The 22,105-nt window shown below is 40.1% G+C and overlaps 1 protein-coding gene and 1 long non-coding RNA gene across 3 annotated transcripts; one reads left to right on the plus strand and one right to left on the minus strand.

The window, feature by feature from the left end:
• Positions 1 to 10,795: 10,795 nt before the first annotated feature.
• Positions 10,796 to 13,937, minus strand: LOC115777942 (uncharacterized). Its single transcript, XR_004019714.1, has 3 exons — positions 13,463 to 13,937; positions 11,593 to 11,904; positions 10,796 to 11,308 (listed from the first exon to the last, which is right to left on the minus strand). It is a non-coding gene; the product is annotated as an uncharacterized LOC115777942 (long non-coding RNA).
• Positions 13,532 to 17,582, plus strand: LOC115777941 (transcription factor 7-like 1). 2 transcript variants are annotated; one of them, XM_030725964.1, is made up of 9 exons: positions 13,532 to 13,732; positions 14,299 to 14,645; positions 15,078 to 15,152; positions 15,397 to 15,458; positions 15,541 to 15,597; positions 15,801 to 15,960; positions 16,094 to 16,201; positions 16,318 to 16,360; positions 16,819 to 17,582. In XM_030725964.1, the coding sequence occupies exons 2-9, from the start codon at positions 14,343 to 14,345 to the stop codon at positions 17,331 to 17,333; spliced, it is 1,323 nt and encodes a 440-aa protein (XP_030581824.1). In that variant the 5' UTR covers positions 13,532 to 13,732; positions 14,299 to 14,342; the 3' UTR covers positions 17,334 to 17,582. The 2 variants fall into 2 exon arrangements, with proteins under 2 accessions (XP_030581824.1, XP_030581825.1); XM_030725965.1 differs by lacking the exon at positions 15,541 to 15,597.
• The last annotated feature ends 4,523 nt before the right edge of the window (positions 17,583 to 22,105 follow it).

The raw sequence follows: 22,105 nt of genomic DNA on the forward strand, positions 1-22,105 counted from the left end.
GACGACTGGGGTCTTTGTCAAGATATGGGATGATGTTGCATACATACTTGGATTTCAGGTCACATGCCACCCAGAACTTTATGCCAAACTTGTCAGGTTTTGTCGCACTGTACTGCAGGAAACAGCAACGGGTCTTAGTTGGAAAAAGTTGCTCATCTATGGTGATGTGCCTTCCTGGGTTGTAAGAGGTAATGCAGTTGGTAACAAAAGACCCCCAAATGTCAGAGACTGCAGCAAACCGATCATTTGCAACTCGTTCATTGCGTGTGTCCTTGTCATCGAAGCGTAGGTGCCGCATGATGTCCTGGAAGCGGTTTCGGGCCATAATCTTGCTGATTGCGGGCACTCCCAGTGTTGCTGACCATACATCATGCACCGCTGGAAGGCGGACAATCCCACGCAGGATGAGGATTGCAATGAACGCCTTTAGTTCAGGGAGGGCCATGAACCCGTTTCCCTGCTGTGTCTGGCGTGCATGCTGGACAGTCCACTCCTGAATGGTCCGAAGCATTTCCAGAGTGATGAAACAGAGGAAACTCTGTAAGCGACTCGACACCTTTCTTCTGGCCAAAGCAGTTGGCTCTCCATCTGTGGCATAACATTCAATTGGGCTGTGATGCAGAGGCCTTCTGATCTGTTCCTCACGCCACACTGTGCCGTCTTTTGCCGTCTCTGTCAGCCACTCATGTGTCTCCATGCGACCTCTCTTTCTGGAGGTGTGGCGAAGTTTCCTCATCTACAGGGTGACCATGTTTGAGATTTGATTAGTGAAATGTTAAAATAATATGCAATCGCAAAGATATATTGTCTCTTCCTAAAACACAACAAACGGCAAACGAAAATAGGAAATTTAGGAAATCTTACCAGAAGAATTTTCAGAGTCGGAATTTAGCACAAGGGTTATTTCATCTCCATCGGAGTCACAGGGGTTGACATGGTGAGGATCATGTCCAAGCTTGCTGTGTTCCGTAAACCTTTGGCATCTTTGCTTCTCAGTCAACAGAGTAGGTGAAATATGTGTTGTGACCTGGCTTTTTATACACCTGGCGACCCTGAGTCATCATGGTCATCATTGGTAACCCATCCCCACCCCCACACCCATCCCACACACATTCCAATCTACTGGCCCCGTGTACATAACAAAAGGTGGCCTAATGAGATGTAAAACTGCCATTTGGCAGCGCTTGGTAGAAAAAGGAGTAGAGGGAAAATGCTGGTAGTTCTAGTGTTAAGAGACTCCACAAAAACAAGGCTGCAGGCCCTGACGGGGTCTCCCCCAGGGTGCTTAAAGCCTGTGCCACCCAGCTTGTGGAGTACTGCACCATGTCTTCAATATGAGCCTGGATCTTCAGAGGGTCCCTGTGATGTGGAAGACATCTTGCATCGTTCCGGTCCCGAAGATGACGCGACCCAGTGACGTCAAGGATTACAGGCCAGTGGCACTGACTTCCCACATAATGAAGACCATGGAGAGGCTCGTCCTGGATCAGCTCCGGCCCATGGTCCAGTCATTTCTGGACCCCCTCCAGTTCGCCTACCAGCCCCGCCTGGGAGTTGAGGATGCCATTATCTACCTGCTAAACCGAGTCTACGCTCACCTGGATAAGCCGGCCAGCACTGTGAGGGTCATGTTCTTTGACTTCTCAAGTGCATTCAACACCATTCAGCCTGCTCTTCTGGGTGATAAGTTGACAGCGATGCAGGTAGATGTCCCCCTTGTGTCCTGGATTGTTGACTACCTGACTGGCAGACCACAGTATGTACGGCCTGCAGCACTGTGTGTCTGACAGAGTAGTTAGCAACACTGGAGCCCCACAAGGGACTGTCCTCTCTCCCTTCCTCTTCACCCTCTACACCACAGACTTCAGCTACTGCTCAGAGACCTGCCATCTTCAGAAGTTTTCTGATGACTCTGCAATAGTTGGATGTATCAGCAGGGGTGATGAGGATGAGTACAGCAGGACAGTGAAGGACTTTGTCACATGGTGCAAGCGGAACCATCTAGAGCTCAACGTGACAAAGACAAAGGAACTGGTGGTGGACTTGAGGAAAGACAAGGCACCGGTGGCCCCTATGTCCATCGGAGGGGTCAGTGTGGACACCGTAGAGGACTACAAATATCTGGGAGTACACATTAACAACAAACTGGACTGGGCTAAGAACACTGATGCCTTATACAGGAAGGGCCAAAGTCGCCTCTATTTTCTGAGACGCCTGAGGTCCTTCAACATCTGCCGGACTATGCTCAGGATCTTCTATGAGTCTGTGGTGGCGAGTGCCATCCTCTATGCTGTTGCATGCTGGGGCAGCAGACTGAGGGTGGCAGACGCCAACAGACTCAATAAACTGATCCACAAAGCCAGTGATGTGGTGGGAGTGGAGCTGGATTCGCTTATGGCAGTGTCGGAGAGGAGGATGCTGTCTAAGCTGCAGGCCATTATGAACAATGGCTCCCACCCACTCTACAACACAGTGATGGGACACAGGAGCACATTCAGTGCAAGACTCATCCCACCAAAATGCACCACAGAGCGCCACAGGAGGTCATTTCTACCTGTGGCCATCAGACTCTATAACTCCTCCCTTAATAGGTGACATTGTGGTTCATCAGTGTCATTCACTTATCAGTATTCAATTGTACATAAAATTGTTTAAATTTCCATATACATTGTACATACACTATATACATTGTACATTGTACATACACTTATACATTGTACAAAAAAGGACTGTGCATATATATATAATGACACCTATTTAAAAATTTTTGCACTCACAATTTTCATATGTGTATAGATTTAGATGTGTATATAGTCAAAATATCTCTTTAGGCTTTATACTTTTATGCCTTTAGTGTATGTTATTGTGTTTTAGGTTTACTCGTTTAAATGAAACGGTTGCAGCTGTAACAATAGTAATTTCCCTTTGGGATCAATAAAGTATTCTGATTCTGATTCTGATTCTGAAAATGCAAAGCACTGCACAATAATGGCAGGAAAACAATTCTAATAGCAAATTAAATTAACACCAGAACACAGAAAACCAGCATGAACAAACATAATGAATAATAATTGCATAATTTGATATTACCAAATATTAACTCAAAATATGTCTATACTGCATTTTTTTGCCATCAGTGACATTTTATGTCTCTCTGAAGATTCCCTCTCTCTCAGTCTTATAGTCTGTGGTCTCCACTGTATCATTTCAACAAGTGTTTAGATGCAAACGTCCATCAATTTGATCACTGACATCTGGTAGGATGTGTCCTAATAATGATCTCCATGGTTGACAGCCTTGATTTACATTGAAATAAGTCACTTATAAGACCTGATACCGCAGCTATGATTGCCACAGAGCAGTGGCATCTTTTCTATCACTGGTCACTTGGTGAGTCCCTGTTTGCAGAGTCAGTATCATCAAATTAAACTAAATTTAAGCCAGTTTTCATATGCATTCATTTTCATATTTTTGTCTTTAAGTGTGACTTTATTTGCAGAAACCATTTTCAGCTCAGAGAAAACCTCTCATCTCCTTTAACTGTGTGATTACTGAGCAAAGAAAACAAATTCAGCTTCTCCTTTTGGTTTTAAACAACACCTAAAAACATTTCCTGTTCACCTCTTTTCTGACACGTCGATAAATGAAGCTTATTGCCGAGGTCAGTAACGTAGAGCTGTTATCTCTCGTCTGCCTACTTTCTGGGTGTTTGTCCAGTAGTCTGTTCTTTACATCACTTCAATTTTCCCACGCTGTCAAACTCCATACTATCAAATCAGCCTCCATTCTTTGTCCTTTAAATCTATCATCTCATCTAACCCTGTGACCAATGAACTAAACTAAACCAATAAGCACGTCAGCTTCTTCTCTATAAAACCACATAAAAACACTTCCTGCTCAGCTCTTTTCTCACAGACAAATCATTGCAGCTCGCAAGAACACACCATCTTTCCCCTTTGACGAGCTCAACACAGCTTCATCATGACCGATTGTGAAAGAGAGCTTATAGGTTTGGTCCATCAATGGCTATCCAGGGAGCATCCTCACCTGTGTTCTTCCCACGTGGAAAGTCACAGCTCAGGTCACCTGGGAGGGGTTTGTGGAAGTGCTGTGTGAGCAAGAGGACAGGCCAGATGCTGTGCAAATTACATGATTCTCATCTGGCCTTACCTCTAGACCTGCAGGCTGCCAGGGTGCTCACAATCATTGCTATCATTGTTGGGGCCTTTGGGATCCTGTTTGGTGTTGTGGGAGTAACTGCAAGAACGTTGTGTCAGATAGGGGGAAAAAGAGCAAAGCATCTGGAGACATTTTCATCATTGAAGCTCATGCCTGTTTCCTGGCTCACCAACAACATGAGCAGTGAATTCTGCAGTTCTCTTCAACTCATCTCTCAGAAGAGGGAACACGGAGCCTCCATTTTCATTGTCTGTGGGGCTGCTGATCGTGGGAGGAGGCTTCCTCTGCAGCTCCTGTCCCCAAAGGGCTGAGACTGACTATGAGGTTAATTAGTCAAACCATTGCTCTGTGTTTATGTAAACTAAGGCTTACATTTAGACATCTGACAGTCTGTTGTAGACAAGACAAAAATTTGATGACATTTTCAATTTTTCTCTTGAAAGAATGAGTAGCATTACATGTTTTTCTGTTTTTCTTCAAATATACTGCAGGAGCATATGTGCAGTCTTTTGACATATGATGATGACGACGATGAAGATGATGATACTTTATTGATTCCACAATGGGAAAATTACAGTTAACAGAGCACCCATCCAAGAAGACAAACAAACAAACATGGGGTGAACTGTGGCCATGCTGCCCCCCTACACATATATATAAGAGAAAGAGTCATCATGTCGTCAGATCTGGCTGACATATTCTGTGAACAATGATCTGGATGAATGAACCAATAAAATAAAAAACATTAACAAGAGTAGCCTATCAAGAACTCATAGAGCTCTTCTTGTAAAAGCAAATGTTTGGTGCAACAATGCTTTCGGATCATTGTGAAAACTGCCAGACATGACAGGCTAGAAAAAAGAAAAAAACCAGTCTGAATGAGTCTGTGTTTATTTCGTACTCTCTATTTTTTAAAGACTAATACATTTTAGAGCTGATGAAAGACAACACTGACACTCTTAGCTCTTCTTGCAACTCAACATATCTGTTATTTCAGTCAAAACTGTTACTTTGACTTAAGATCTTAAAATGTGTTTTGATGGATCAACTTCTTCATTAAGAACAATTACAGATTTTCAGAAAATCAAGTGTATTAGCTAATGTGAATTTAATACATATATACAGTTACATTTAAACTAGTTGGAAAATGCACTTTATTAACCAACATTAAAAGACTGAGGCTTAACACTAAATACACACAAGAGGGCAAAATTAATAAGGAACACAAGAACTTAATCAGACACAATGAGAGCAGGAAAAGGAAAGGAGGACTATAGAAACACAGATATTCACATAAAGATCTAACCTTCAAATTAAAACAGGAAGTAGACTGAAAGAGGGATTAGGATCAAACTCACACAGAGGGGAACACAGGAGGCCAAGAAAAAGTAATACAGGAATCAACATTTAACAACACGAGGGAACAGAAATGCTAATCACAACAAAACCATGTATATACAGAGATCATGAGAGCTCTCTGACTGAACTTTAAGAGGAAAAAAGAGATAAAAGATTTTTGAGCCTGATTAAAATGTTTGCTTTGGTGCGTGTGTGTTTTCATCTGTGTGTGTGGTTTGTGAGTGGTTTGGATTTTTTTTTTTCAAGCTGGTAGAGTGAAACTGTTTCTAACAGTGTTTATCTGCAGTCCTGTTTCACAAATACATTCTGCATGGACACTTTATTAAAATGCATCACACACACACACAAAACAGAGCAATTCATAACATCACAGTGTTTTAGATTTTTTTTTTTATCAAATCAGATACCCGTTTAATAAAATTCAGCATTTCCTCTGATGAACTGTGATCACCTAAAAATGAAGAACATGAAGTGCTGCTGGGAACAACAAACCCCGCCCCCGCTCAGCGTGTTTGAATGTCGTCCGTCTCACAAACACCGCAAACATCTCACACACCATTGATAACACATGGGTCCTATTGCCCATACCTGTAATTTTCCAAGGTTTAAGCTCTCTGATGTAACCGTTGGAGTGTGAATGGGTGAATGAGGCATGTTGTATAAAACGCTTTGAGTGCTCAAAGTAGAATAGAAAAGTGCTGTATGAGAACCAGAACCTCATGAAGAGAGAAACCCAAATATTCTCTTTGAGAAAGCATGTCTTGTCTTGTCAAGCAATGTAAGCGAGGAAGCCACAGTCAACTTATGAAAACCATATACAAACTACTTCCTGCTCAGCTGTCTCTCACAGACAATAACCACAAAATGCTGGTACTGGGAGGAAGCCTCCTCTGCTGCTCCTGTCCCCACAGGAATGAGATTGACTTTAAGGTTGAGTACTCCAAACCCAGCTCTGTGTAACACCTTATTTATCTATGAATTAAGTAAGGCCTACATTTAAATGATATCCCATCCGTTGAGAACAAGAAAAATGTTTTATAAAAGTTTCACTTCCTGTTTTTTTTTTTCTTTGAATAAGTAGAATAATAAAGCAGGAAATGTGATTAAAATAGACAGAAATCTTTGCAGTATGAATGTGTAAACAATTTTTTCTTCAGTATTTTTTTTATATTGTTAATTATAGAAACAGAGGTTTTTCTAGGATCTGTGTAAATTCAAGCCTTCCTTAAATAATAACCGCGGTGGCGCAGTGGTTAGCACTGCTGCCTCACAGTAAGAATAACATCTAGAAGCTCTGGGTTTGATTCCACCTTGGCCCAGGTCTCTCTCCCTCTCTCTGTGTGGAGTTTGCATGTTCTCCCCGTGTCTGCGTGACATGCACTTACTGGGGTTAGGTTCACTGGCAACTCTAAATTGCCCATAGGTGTGAGTGTGGATGTTGTCTGTCTCTCTATGTTTGCCCTGCGACAGGCTGGCGACCTGTACAGGGTGTACTCTGCCTCTCGCACTATGTCAGCTGGGATAGGCTCCTTGTTTTCATTTGTAGGTGTGTTGTTATTTTTAGCTCTGGAGAAAATTAAAAGAAAAAAATATGTTTAAAAAAATACACTTTCACAATTTGAGAATAGATCTTGAAAACAGATTTTTTTAGGATCAATTTACCATATATGGCAGTCCTTTCTATTTCCTTTTGAAGATAATTTACTTTTGCATCCATATTACCTCACTGAGTAGTAAAAGCAATCCTAACAACAATTAAGGCAACTTAATTGCATAATAAGAGCTCTTCCAGTTCACCAAAAACTAAGGAAAGGAGCTTCAGCACTTTCTTTAGCACAGGATACACTGGGAGCATCCTTTATGAAAGGAGAGAAGAAAGGACTGTCCCATCAGTCATTCTGACTGACCTTTGGCAAGGACCACCTCCTTGCCATGTAAAATGATTTGAAAGAAGCCCAGAGGATGAAGAATGCACTGAGGTTAACTTCACTGAGGTGAAAGTTAGTGGCACGTCGCACATCAAGCACTTCCTCTTACGGACTGATGTCACTGATGCGAGGTCATAGCCTCGGGGAGCTGACTGCAAATATTCCAGCCCCTTTAGTTTAGAACAGACAAAAACGACCTCTGTCCAGGAGTGTCAAGGTATAGGTGCATGCAGTACTAAGAGGACAGAGATGTAGCCTTTAGCCATGAAAGGCCTTAAAAGTAATCAATACTATCTTATTGTTGAATCATTTCTAGCTGCCCACATGGCAGCTGTATCCCAGTTCAGCCTCAGCTTCTGATGATGCAGCATCTGAAAGTGTTGTTTGGTATCAGATCAATACAATTCAATTCAAACACATTTTATTGACTTGACAGTTTTTAAAATCAGTATTGGAAAATCATCAAAAACAAAACCAGTTTAGTGACATGTCACAAAAACAGAAAAAAGAACAAGATTATAACACACAGAATAATAACTATGATTAATTCAGTTGTGTTTGTTCCAATTTAATGAAATATTAATCTAAATAAATTACAGATAATATATTGTCAAGAGTATTCTGCCTTCACACACATGAAATTGAGTGAATTCCCATTGTTAATGCATAATGTTTAATATGAAGCTGGCCCACCCTTTGCAGCTACAACAGCTTCAACTCTTCTGGGAAGGCTTTCCACATGGTTTAGGAGTGTGTTTATGGGAATTTTTGACCATTCTTCCAGAAGTGCATTTGTGAGGTCAGACACTGACTTTGGATGAGAAGGCCTGGCTCACAGTCTCCACTCTAATTCATCCCATTTGCTATTGGGTTGAGGTCAAGTACTTCCACACCAAACTTCCACATCTGTATCTTTATGGACCTGCTTTATGCACTGGTGTGCAGTCATATTGGAACAGGAAACTGTTCCCACAAACTTGGGAGCATGAAATTGTCCAAAATGTCTTGGTATGCTGAAGCATTAAGGGTTCCTTTCACTGGAACTAAGGGACCGAGCCCAACTCCTGAAAAACAACTCCACACACACACTTTGTCACTCCGGAGAACACGTCTCCGCTGCTCTAGAGTCCAGTAGCAGCGTGCTTTACACCACTGCATTGCACTTGGTGATGTGAGACTTGGATGCAGCTGCTCGGCCATCAAAACCCATTCCATGAAGCTCTTTATACTCCGTTATTTCACATGGCCTACCACTTCATGGCTCAGCTGCTGTCATTCCCAATCACGTCCACCTTGTTATAATACTACTAACAGTTGACTCTTGAATATTTAGTAACGAAGAAATTTCACGACTGGACTTGTTGCACAGGTGGCATCCTATCACGGTACCACGCTGGAATTCACTGAGCTCCTGAGAGCGACCCATTCTTTCACACATGTTTGTAGAAGCAGTCTGCATGCCTAAGTGCTTGATTTATACACCTGTGGCTGTAAGTTCCAAGGCAACCAGTCACATATGTTGTACACCTTATAAGTTACTTTTAATTTAAAGCTCACAAATAACTCTTTCTTTTGATAATGACCATTTAACCTTTGTACATGTATATTTTCATCATTTCTTTTTCATCATGTTTCTCCTCCTCCTCTTCATCTTCCTCCTCCACAGCTGCTCTCTCCTCCCTCATTTCCACCTTATCCTCTTCGTCCTCACCTCAAGTCACATATCCTGAGCTGAAGTCAGGGCTCTAATACATGAAAGCTTGCATAAACATGTATTTATTCCCAATATTGTTGCAATAACCTATTGTCAGCAGGTTAGACTCTCCTGTCTCTGGACAGGTGTCAGTGATCCAGCTCAACAACAACAGCTGTTTATAAGCTAACATGCCAGCTGATGCTAGGCGTGAGTTTCTGAAAAATCACACTTTCCCTCTGATGAACAGCATGATTATATTCTCACATTGTATGAGTTTATTAGCTAAGTGTCCAATTCCAACACTTCAAAAACGTTTCACTAGCTACTGAAGGACATGAGTTTTTATGAAGCTTCAAGTACATTCATGGTATATGTTTGCCCTTACCATCACACATTTATTTGCCTGAGGAACTTTGTCTTAGACTGGAAAATAAACTGATTAAAAATATACAAGTAAATATTGTTTGGTTTCAGCCAAGAACTGTTGGTTCTGGGTATGTCTCTAACTAACAGATTATCCCTAACAGACGCAAGCACTCTGTCTCGGCAACGGTCAGCCACTGATGGAGACTACACAAACGATAAAGGGAGACTCCGAGGTCATCTCAGGAAGCAGCTGCTGAAGTTCTCTGTTTTCCACATTTTGTTTTGTATAACGATGTAACCAAGATTAATAAGCTTTGACTATATGAAACTGAGTTCTTCATGTCATGTTCAGTAACACACTGGGCATGCCATGCGGTTCTGACCCAGATTAATCTGTAAACCGTATGAAAATGGTTAATTAAATTTAATAATTGGACTCCTTATTCCGTTGTTTTGTCTCGATAAACGATAAACGAACACACAGAAACCTAAAGCAGCTCGTATTTTTTTTAAATTTCTTCAGACGGTGAAGCCATTAGATACTTTGATCCCATTATTGTGTTTAACAGCAGAAAGAAAAAATACAACACACAGTTATTAAACATCAAAGTGAGAGTGCCAACGATGAATGAAACGATACGTATAGAAACAAACATAGATAACATATAAAACCATAGGCAAGGAAGAGTTATATTAAGGCTGACATTGTACAAGAGAGTACAGCAAATTGCATTAATAAATAATATGTTTACACTATAAATCAGAATATGTACACAAAGAATCCAGAAGACAGCAGCAAGAGGATATATTACAAAAGTTTGTGTGTGGGATCTAATGTCCTGACAGGTGTGTTCACCTGTCACAGAAAGAAGAGTTCTTACACAGTTTTAGGGAGAACGGTAGGAATGATTTCCTGAAGCGTTCTGTATGGCAGCAAGGTTAAATCAGTCTGAAGGGGAAGGGACACTGCTGCATCATTAGTGTGGGGTGGAGTGGGTGAGATGGATTGTCCATAATAGAGAGCAGTTTGTTCAGTGACCTCCTGTCCCTCACTGACTCAAACAACAACAAATTCTGACCTCTGATGGTTCCAGGCTTGTGAATCAGTTTGTTGATCCTGCTGGCATCCCTGGCACTGATGCTGCTCCCCCAGCAGACAACAACAAAGTAGATATCACAGATTTGTAGAAGATCTCCAACATCTTTCTGCATACATTAAAGGATCTGAGCTTCCTTAGAAAGTATTCTCATCCCCTTCCTATACACAGCATCACTGTTGGTCCTCCAGTCCAGTCATTCAGGTGAACGCCCAGGTACCTGTAGCTGTCCACCATTTCCACGTCCTCCCCCAGGATGTTAATGGGCTTAGTCGCAGTTTTATTCCTCCGGAAGTCAACCACCCTCTCTTTTGTCTTACTGAAATTGAGAAGGAGGTGATTTCTGCTAGACCACTCCACAAAACTCCTCACCAGCTCGCTTTACTCCGACTCCTGCCCACACTTAATACACCCTATCATTGCAGTGTCATCAGAGAACTTGTGCAGGTGTCATGTTTCACTGTTGTACTGGAAATCTGAGGTGTACAAGGTAAACAGGAATGGAGATAGAACTGTCCCCTGTGGTGCCCCAGTATTGCTAACCACCACATCAGACAGAGTCCTCCCCACCCCCCAAGCCGTACAAACTGAAGCCTCTCTGATAGATAGTCAGCAATCCAGGAGACAGCAGAAGTGGTGACACCATCCTGAGCAGCAGTGGTTGTTGGATGGTATTAAAGGCACTAGAAAGAAAAAAACAAACATGATTCTCACCACTATTGCCACTAGCACTATCCAGGTGAGAGTGAGCACTCTGCAGCAGGTAACTAACTGCATCATCCACCCCAACACGAGGCTGGTAAGTAACCTGAAGAGGGTCGAGAGCATGTTTTACTGTACCTACAAGCTCTCTCCAGCATCTTCATGACATGCAATGTCAAGGCAACTGTCCTGAAATCATTAAGGCCAGAAGGAGTGACTTTCATTGGTATCAGCACTAAACACGATGTCTACTATAACACAGTACCTTTTCCTGCAGCACACTCAGGTTGAAGAGATACTGGGACTGATGCTCTCCGGGCCTGTAGCTTTGCAGTGGAAGCAACAACAATCTGAGTGGGTGAAGGTTTGTAGAGGGAGCAGAGCTTAGTATTACCGCTGCTGATACAGCAATCTGGCACTGGCTTGATGGACGTTTCCATCTTTTATTGCCAGGATCTTAATCAGCATAACAGGTCAGTAAAGGCCCACAGGTGTTCAATTACAGGGGTGGAGACCAATCATCTGATCCCGCCTCTGGAGCAAAAGCGTGGACTCTGTACACACACACAGGTTCAATCTTCAAAAAAAAAAAGAGATTTTAATGAGGTTTCTCATGTTAGAAAGTTTTCATGTAGCATGTGTATGTATTCATTACATGAGAAAGTCACTGAAATTAAAAGTTTCATATGAGGGAAAATTATTGGAAGGAGTAACAGGATGAGAGGACTGTGGCTGATGATTGCCACAGATTGGACAGGTAGCTGGGAACTTTTACATTTCAGGAAAAAGCGTTGAGTCAAGATAAATTCAACACAGCATCGACAGGCCTAGGGCTGAAATTCTACCTGAGACAGATCCCATATAAACATCTCTCTCTACTTTCCACAATCTCTCTGCACTATACAAGTTTCTTTGGTGTTAGCTATGTTTCCTGAAGACAGATCCCTGCTATTCTTGACTCCTTTCTCTCTGTTCTATCTTTATGTTTATTGTACCTCCACTCCAGCCTATTATGTCAATTTTATTGGTTACAATAGGGTGATTTGAATTTGAATGTGTGTGGTAGACCACAGCACAGGACTCCATGGAGCTGCAATGCAAGATTTACATGCCGCTGCACTCTACACAGTGGCAGTAGAGCAATTCACCATCTGAATAGCTGGCTGCTAATCACCAGATACAACACAAATGTACGGGCCAGCATAGATGAAAACATGCCAGGAACATGTAGAATTAATATAAATATCTTCTGAATAAAATCAATTTCCTTAATTCCATTATTAAATAATTTTTCCATTTTGAAAATGCATTCATGCTGTTGGTTGATGCTGCTGTGTTTTTCTTATCTTATCTGGACTGAATTTGAATATTGAAACAGATTCTTTTTTGGCTTGGTATTGTTACCCTTTTATTATTTTGCATCTGCCTGTTTTTAGAACATCCCTCCTATTCAGGGTGCACCCTACTGTAGGTGGAAGCTTGCTATTGGTGTAACACCACTAGAAAAGATCCAGTGTGTTCATGGACTCTGTTTCAGTCCCTGATGAAGGCTTGTGTGCTGACATGTGTTTTTTAGGTTAAACTTTACTGTGCCATGAGTATAAAGGCATTTTCATTTTTATTTGAAAAGACAGTTCCTTGGTGCTTTTTAATATTTCAACCTCAGTGATGACTGAAAATATAAGTTGAAGTAATTTTGTTGCCCCTGATACACATTTTTAAAAGAGGCCATGTTTAGAAAGAGATCATTGCTAGTTATGTGTTTAAAAGATATGTAATCTACACAAAGTGCTTCAGATGGTGTAATTTCATGTCTTTAAGGTTTAATGTTAATAAAGCTGTTGAATCAACAAGGTGGTCTGATTGTTCTTATGCATCATTAAGATTGTACTGCATAGAAAGGAACTGTGATGCATTTTTGATTAATCTGGTTTATTACTTAAGCATAAATGACATGTAATTCTATGAAATATATGCTATTTGTTTTGTAACCTGATTATTATGCAATTCAAACAATATACTTTATCTCTTTGAAATAAATACACTTGTTATTATTAATCTAATTTAATTATACTTTAGTAATAGTAATACATAAACCTGAGGATTATACATATGAAAGAAATAGGCTTTATTACACTAGGAGGTTGATCCGGCCATGATGAAGGTAGTGGATGAGGAGATGCTGGAAACAGACAGGAGTGGAATGTAATGTTCAGAAGTGATGTTACCATAGCTGCTCTGCAGTGTTCTAGAACCTGAAACGTAAACACAGAATCTTTAAACTGACAAGATTCACTTCTCCAATGAACTTCACTGTGTGAGCACAAACTTCTTGGAGCAGCAGACGCCAACATTTTCCAAACAAATCTTTACAAGAAAGAAGAAATTTTCACTGAACATCTTTGGTGAGTACTTACATGGATGGTTTAAGGTCATTTAGGTTCATACAGTGGAACTTCTAAATGATACACGACTTGTTTAAGCCACAATTTGTGTTTGTGCATAAATATTATCCCAAAATCTTGTGGCTAGCTGTTAGCTGTGTCCTTCAACCTGAACACAAAGTGTAGAAAGTTCAGTTTGAGTCACTGAGATGTTGTGTGATCGAGCACTGAATGAAGTTAAATGCATTATTTTAACAAATTAAAAGAAAAAATACAAGTATAACTGGGTACCTGCATGTGTAACAGTGCATTACATTTGACTCTGATCCTGTTACATAACAAAGTACACAGTAAGAACTGTGACTTGGTTTCAGTTAGTTTATGAATACAACACTTTTAAAGGGATTTGACTTCTTTATTTAAATACTTAAAGTTTTAGTTAAATCCTCTAAAACTAACTGATGTAGCTGGTACGTACACCTCGTTCCTACATAATACTAGTCTGTAGTTTAGTCTGTGTGATGTACTGTACAAGATGTCAGTCCCATTTTAAGAGGATCAAAACATCCTATGAATGTGTGCCACAGGATCCCAGACAGACTTTGTATTTTTCTACACAAAGAGCACTGAGATGTACATCAGGCAAGAAACTGAACAGCATGTGGAGTGGATGGAGAGGGAAGGGTGTCACTCCAACCTTGAGGATATTTTACTCAACCTGTTGGAGCAATCACCAAATCCTCCACCTGCACCTTCTTCCCCTGCTGGGCCACCTCAGCCAGCAGCAGTCAGTCTGCCTGGAGGTTTTGGTGGTTGGACCATCCTGGGAGTAGGCCCTCCAGTAACTGAGCAGCAAGTTCCCCCAATAGCTGCTCCCTACACCATGGTGCCAGCTCACCTAAGCACTCAGCCAGGGACTGTTAGTCAGGGACAGGTAAGACATGCAGAGGTAGTGACAGGTGTGATTAGAGTTTTATTGATAGAGGTACTTAAAAGTGTTGGATGCTTCAGGCTGGATAAAAGAAAAAAGTCTGCTGTCACCTTCCTTGTATTTTACTGGTGTATAACTGTGGTGTGAAGCTTTGCTGATCATTAAATGTAATCACTGCCAGTGAGTCATAATTCAAAAGGAATAATTCAGGAGAGCAAAGTGAAGCTTTCAAGAACAATAAAAACTATGGATGAATGTAGTTTTATGCAGATGTTCTCTGTACTTTGTGTTGTTCATGCAATCTTCTCTGAATCTGGTGAGGATTAGATCTCTCTGCACAGGCTGTTTGTTTCTGTGGTGTTCATCATGTGGTCTTTGAAATGCTGTACTTAGTGTCAGTATTATGGATTTTGAACCTTCTCCTTCCCTCCACAGAACCTGCTGAATCAGTGGCCTGCAAACGGCGTCCTCACAGCAGCCGCTGTTCCTCCTGCTGCTCCTTCAGACCCAGTAAGCTCCTGTTCTCACACTGTGCTCTTCCACATATTACTGACCTCTGTGAGCCTCAGCACAGACATTCAGGCACATTATGGTTGTTCACCTGCATATTTCAATCCTCCAGATGTGTTTTCATCTCACAGATGTCACATGTTCAGTTTCAGTGTCTTAAAAAGAGGATAAATTCTGCCATGTGATGGATAAATGATACTATTGCAGCTTGTCTCATCACCTGTTCTGTGCTTTGTGTTTCCAGTGTTCCCGTGTCCTCCAGATTCCTGATTCCATGACCCAGTACCTGCATCCTATTGGAGTACTGTAAGTAAAACACACGTGTGAACACAGCTGCTGAACATCTGTACCTTCATTATCTCATATCTGTCTCTCTGTATCTGTGTAGGAACGGTGTGTTGGTGTGTGATTTTGCTGCTCCTCCAATCAACACACCCTCTCCAAAGTAAGTTTGCTCTGCTGCTTTTAGACTTTTTTTTTGAGTTTGACTGTCATTTATCTGCAGATGCCTGCATGAATTATTGTAATCAGCCTCCTTTAATCGAGCTTTGATTCAGCTTCACAGCTTTACTTGTGTTTTTAAAATACTTTCCTCACAGTTGTACACAGTGGTAACTTGTGCTCATACTCTGTGTTTTACTCCTGTAGAAAGAGGAAGCGTCATGAGCATCAGGATGATGAGGACCGGGTGTATGTGAAGAAGCCACCCAATGCCTTCATGCTGTTTTTGAATGAGGAGAGGCCAAAGGTCAAGGCTGAACTGACTAACAGCAGTAGTGCAGCAGTCAATGCCGTTGTGGGAGAGAGGGTAAGTGTGTAACTCTGCATAGATTTATGCATCTGTTAATGTTTGATGCTCATGTTTGTGCATGTGTACCAGCTGTCCTGTAGTTATGTGTAGTAGCAGTGTGGATGCTGACAGTGTGTTCTTCTGTCCACAGTGGAAGTCGCTGCCAAAGGCCCAACAGGCAAAATACTACGAGCAGGCAGAGGAGGAAAGGATGCTCCACGCCCAACAACATCCGCAGTGGTCCAGCAAAGATAACTATGTAAGTCCAAAGTGAAAGCATACAAGTCACACATGTCCACATCACTGCATTGAAGCACTGTCACTGCACAGTTTGAATCAGCTCATTGCTCACATGTCTAATGTGTTTGTTTTCAGGGCAAAAAGAGGAGGAGAATCCGAAGGTCCGCCTGCAGCACAGGTAAGAGAAGATTTCTGGAAACCACAGTGATTTTTTTTTCATGTGAAATGTGATGAAAACCAGTCAAAAATGGAATCTCACTGGATCAGATCGAAGACAGTAAATTCTGTGCATTGCAACAGATGACAAATATATTTGTGAAATATTTGTAAGCCTTACTGAAACTTGTTGAGCAGTTTGAATGCTACTGAACATTCAAATTAAAACAAGAGAAACCTGCTCACTCAGACCTTCAGGTGAAGGTCAGGGTTATTACAGATGTTCAAAACACTAAATTTTACTACCAGAACCGCCTGATGTCCAGAAGACCTGAAGTCACTGTGACTTTCATATCAAATGTCAATTTATTCAATATTTCCATTAAATGCTTCTTACTGCAGGTTTAGGAATCAAAGGTTTGTCTTGGAGGTGTATTTAAAAGTCTCAGAAGACTCACTGCATTTTTGTTTGTGTTGCAGCATCTGCACCGACACCTGTGCAGGAGGTTCAACAGGCCAGTGTGCCTGTGTGTGGCACGCTCCACGTGCCGCAAGAAAATCAGACCCTCCCTGCTTCTCAGGCTTCCTCCCCGCCACAGCAGCTCAGGAGTCCTTCCTTCATCACCGAGACTCCTGCAATGGGTTTGAGCTCAGCCCCTTCATCTACATCATCGGCTGCCTTTGCTGAACCCATTGAACCTGAAAGTGAGGCAACCTCACTCAGCAAGGCAGGAGTAGAACTATTGTCTCTCAGTGAAGACCTTGATGCCTGCCTTCCTGCCATGCAGCCTCAGGAGCCTTTCTTTCTTCTCTCTGACTGTCACACTGAGCATGAGATCAGCTCCAATACTCTTGTGGATGCCTCTCTATCCACATTAGTGTCCTCTGAAGCTGCACCAGTTCAACCCACGGCCACTTTGTTCAGCAATCCTGAAGAGGATCTCTTATCTTTTCTGAGCCAGTCTGAAGTAGACTTTCTCTACTCTAGACTTTAGTCACTTCTGGCTTTTGGCTTTCTAAAGGAAATTCAATTAAACTTCAACTACTTTCCACAATCTCTCTGCACTATACAAGTTTCACTGGTGTTAGCTATGTTTCCTGAAGACAGATCCCTGCTATTCTTGACTCCTTTCTCTCTATTCTATCTTTTTCTTTATTGTACCTTCCATATTTTAGTTATTAAATTTCCATATTTTTACTTGTTAAGTTTCCTGTCTTTGTTGCAAAATTTTCCATATTTTACTTGCTAAATATCCATATTTTTAGTTGTTAAATTTCCATATTTTTACTTGTTAAGTTTCCTTTATTTGTTGCTAAGTTTTCCATATTTTTAGTTGTTAAATTTCCATATTTTTAGTTGTTAAATTTCCACATTTTACTTGTTAAATTTCCATATTTTTACTTGTTAAGTTTCCTTTCATTGTTGCTAAGTTTTCCATATTTTTAGTTGTTAAATTTCCATATTTTACTTGTTAAATTTCCATATTTTTAGTTGTTAAGATCCTTGTTTAGTTGCTAAGTTTTCCATATTTTTAGTTGGTAAATTTTCATATTTGTAGTTGTTAAATTTCCATATTTGTAGTTGTTAAATTTCTATATTTTACTTGTTAAATTTCCATATTTTTAGTTGTTAAGTTTCCTTTCTTTGTTGCTAAGTTTTCCATATTTTTAGTTGTTAAATTTCCACATTTTACTTGTTAAGTTTCCATATTTGTAATTGTTAAGATCCTTGTTTAGTTGCTAAGTTTTCCATATTTTTTAGTTGTTAAATTTCCATATTTGTAATTGTTAAGATATGTTTAGTTGCTAGTTATTAGTTGTTAATTCCATATTTGTAGTTGTAATTCTATTTACTTGTTAAATTTCCATATTTTAGTTGTTAAGTTTCCTTTCTTTGTTGCTAAGTTTTACATATTTTTAGTTGCTAAATTTCTATATTTTTAGTTGTTAAATTTCCATATTTTTAGTTGTTAAGTTTCCTTTCTTTGTTGCTAAGTTTTCCATATTTTTAGTTGTTAAATTTTCATAGTTCTAGTTGTTAAGATCCTTGTTCAGTTGCTAAGTTTTCCATATTTTTTAGTTGTTAAGTTTCCTTCATTCTTTTGATGGAAAAATAAACGCAACTGAAAATGAATTGAGCGCCTCCTGCAATTTTCATTAAAAGAAAGCACGAGTTTCATTTTAGAAATTCAACATGGACCAGCTCTTTATCCTCTCCAGGATATTCGAGTGTGCGTGGGAGTTTGCCCAACCAGTCTACATGTGCTTTGTGGACTTGTAGAAGGCATTCGACTGCGAACAGTGTGACTGGCCTCTCTCTTAGAGAGAGGGTGAGGAGTGCGGCCATTCGGGAGGGGCTCAGAGTAGAGCCGCTGTTCCTCCACATGGAGAGGAGCCAGTTGAGGTGGCTCGGCCATCTGACCAGTGATGGGAATTCCGGCTCTTTTCAGAGAGCTGGCTCTTTAGGCTCGGCTCCCAAAGAAGAGCTGGCTCTTTCAGCTCCCAAGTGACTCCTCAGATTTTACTTTAAAAAAGGTGTCAAATGAAGTACTAATGTAAAAACATACATTATGTCAAATGTTTCTTTATATACTCAACATAGAATAGAGTGCTCCAAATACAAATTATAAAACAAAAGACTGACACTCAGAAAACCAAGAGCCTTTGAGAGGTTGATCCTGTTTTTCCTACCTGATATAACCTGCCCTGTTTTGTTCTTCTAATTGCTATACACAAACAGCAGCAGAAACATACCGGTCGGTTGGTTTTAGTTAAATGTTAAAGAGTAAAGGAGCTTTAAATTAATAGTAACTCTGCTGTGGCTGTCAGTGAAGGCTGATTTTAGATGAGACTATACATATTAACATCCAACAGCGTGGCTATTATTTTAAGTCTATGCCAGGTCTTTGACTACGCTTGAACTGGTTCAGTACTGATGATTATACCACCGATTTGCATTCGATGTTTGAACAGTGTTCTTCACATTGTTGGAATTTTTTCTTTATGATTGTTTGCTAAAATTTGTATTAAATGAAAGTCTGTATTTATGAGCACGTGAGATCGTGTTTCTCTCTTTTTTTGATCTGATCATGACGGCTCTTCTTTGTGAAATAGGCTCAATAAACAGAGTCTGAAGGACTTTGTGTTTGTGTAGTTCTGTTTTTAGACTAACAAGAGTTGCAAAATTTTGCATTAAAGACCGCATATCAGGGGGAGGAAAATATTCTTAACAAAGGCAAAACTGTTGAGCTTCATTCTTTGCATTCCTAAGTAGTTACAGTATAAACACCAAATAAATTTGATTAAATATGTGACTTTTGTTTGCATTTGTTAAACTCTGAATTTTCCTCAGAAAGCAGTTTCAGCTTAGAAACAATACTAGAAAACTCCTCTCACGTTTCCTTTATTAACGTGATGAGTGATCGAGCTACTGTCAACTACTGAGTATAACCTCATAAAAAAGGTTTCCTGCTTTCCTGGTTCCTCTCACTGATAAATTACTGGTGTCTTGTTGTTTATTACAATCTCCTAGACCACCACTATATCGTTTGTGTTTTTTGCAACCCACTTACAATCAACAATAGAATCTGCATCAGCTGGGGCTCTGCTGCTCCCGCTGTTCCTGGGAGGAGGCGTCCTCTGCTGCTGCTGTCCCTGCATGAATGAGACAGACTTTGAGGTTAGGTACTCCAGCAGTCGCGCTGTGCAAGCAGGGCCTACGTTTAGATATCCAGCCGTCTGTTGGGAACAAGAAAAAGTTTTGTCAGAGTTTCACCTTCTGTTTGTTTGCTGAATGAGTAGAATAACTAGACAGATCTGTTTATTTGTTCCTGTAGGGAACGTGGATCAGCAGAAATCACATAATGTTTGCATACACTAACAAAATCTGAAATGTGGTAAAAACAAGCAGTAATGTTTGCAATATGAGCGTTTCACTTAACTTAGCCTAGGTTTTCATTTTTGTATCCAGAATATATTGCTGAATCACGGTGCAGTATTTTTCTTATTATCTCTTTATGTGAATACAATTTTTTGTGTTTTACACACAGATTTTTTGTGCTGCTGTTATGTTTTTGATTATATTGTTTAATATTCTTAAATAGGCTACTCCTCCTTCTTTATTAAACTGGTTCAGTATTGATGATTGTGACTTTCCATTCTCTGAATAGTTCAAATCGTGTTTGCTTGTATATGTTGATGAAATTAAGATGCGCACTTACTTACATGTGAGAGCATAATTTCTTTTTTTATCATAGCAGCTCTTTTTTGTCAAAAGGCAAATAAATAGAGTCTAAATGAGTTTGTGTTTACGTAGCATTAGTTTTCAAAGATTAAGATTCAAAGATTAGCTTTGTAGAGATTAAAATATTCTTAATAAAAAAGACGCTGCCAAATTATCTCAAAGTTAGGGAAGTATAAGGAAAATGTAAACTTAATCAGATAGAAAGGAAGACAAGAACAAAGAAGGGAAATAAAAAAAACGGAACACCACAAAAACACATAACCTGCAAAATAAGACTGTGAACTTTAAGTAAACTGAAATTCACAGAGAAACACAGACAGTGGGAAACACATAGGGCGCATACTTTAAGGACAAAAGAAATTAAAGATATTTAAACCTGATTAAAAATGTCTGCTTTGTTGTTACATTTTCATCAGTGTGTGTGTGGAGAACAGGTTTCACATGTTTCACACAGGTTTTTCAGTACATGCTCCTAGAATGAAACTGTTTCATGCAGTAATTTGTTCTTCGTCGCTCTACTCCTGTTTTACGTTCTGTGAGCACGCATGTCCTTCATTATTTTCTAAAACTGCAAAGAGAACATTTATAGTAAATTGTTTCAGTAAATGACAAAAACAATTTTGAGAGACATAAAAACCTGAAAAGCCTTTTCTAGTAGGTCAGAGTAGTTTAAATATTTGCTTTAAGAGAACAGCTTTCTCTTTACTTTAAATGTAACAAGAAAAGAGAAACACAATCCTCTCTTTTCCCATAAATAAAAAAAAAAAAAAGGAAACACATGATATTCTTTACTTTTTTTTGTTCACAGGGCAGGGCAGGCGGACTGGGAGCCTGTTTGTGCTTGCCATGTGGACAGCCGATCTGGTGTGAGAGATGACTTATTCAGTAAAACGTTTTGACTGCAGAATCAAATAGATGTCGGCGATGCCGACCGGCTGATCAGGCTCAGCGATGGAAAACTTGTGACTTTTACTTCCTCTAAATAGTAAAGTTTGATCATGGAACATTGTTTTGTACACACAAAACAATGCTAGACTGTGTTTACAATCTGATCACCACCAACAAAATCTTTTAACTTAGAAACTGGATTTTATTGGTGGTGATCAGATCTAAGTGTACTGAAAAGCAGAAAAATACTTTAAGTCACATTATCCAATCTGATTGGTTCTAGGGACGTAGAGGTGCTGACAATGAGAAGTGGCGTTTAGATGCTTCTGACAACACATGGATAATTCAGACTAGGAGGAGATGGTATTTAGTGGGTTATGACGCGGAATGATTTGATGGGTGGAAGTGTGGAAAGGATTCCGTAAATATCATTATCTCATTTGGCATTTAGCAGCTTTTGCATTTGAAATCTTCATATGTAGCTTGAGGGTCCTGCATATCTTAGAATCTTGAAGTTGCCCTCTAGCACAGATGGCTGTAGCCATTTTGATGCCTTAGGCGAGTTGAAGGTCCAGCATGTGATTAGTCATTTAATACATTCATGCATATTATGATTATAGAACAGTCAATTTTGAT

Source organism: Archocentrus centrarchus, unplaced genomic scaffold (genome assembly GCF_007364275.1).
Source record: "Archocentrus centrarchus isolate MPI-CPG fArcCen1 unplaced genomic scaffold, fArcCen1 scaffold_87_ctg1, whole genome shotgun sequence".
NCBI classification, from domain to species: domain Eukaryota; kingdom Metazoa; phylum Chordata; class Actinopteri; order Cichliformes; family Cichlidae; genus Archocentrus; species Archocentrus centrarchus.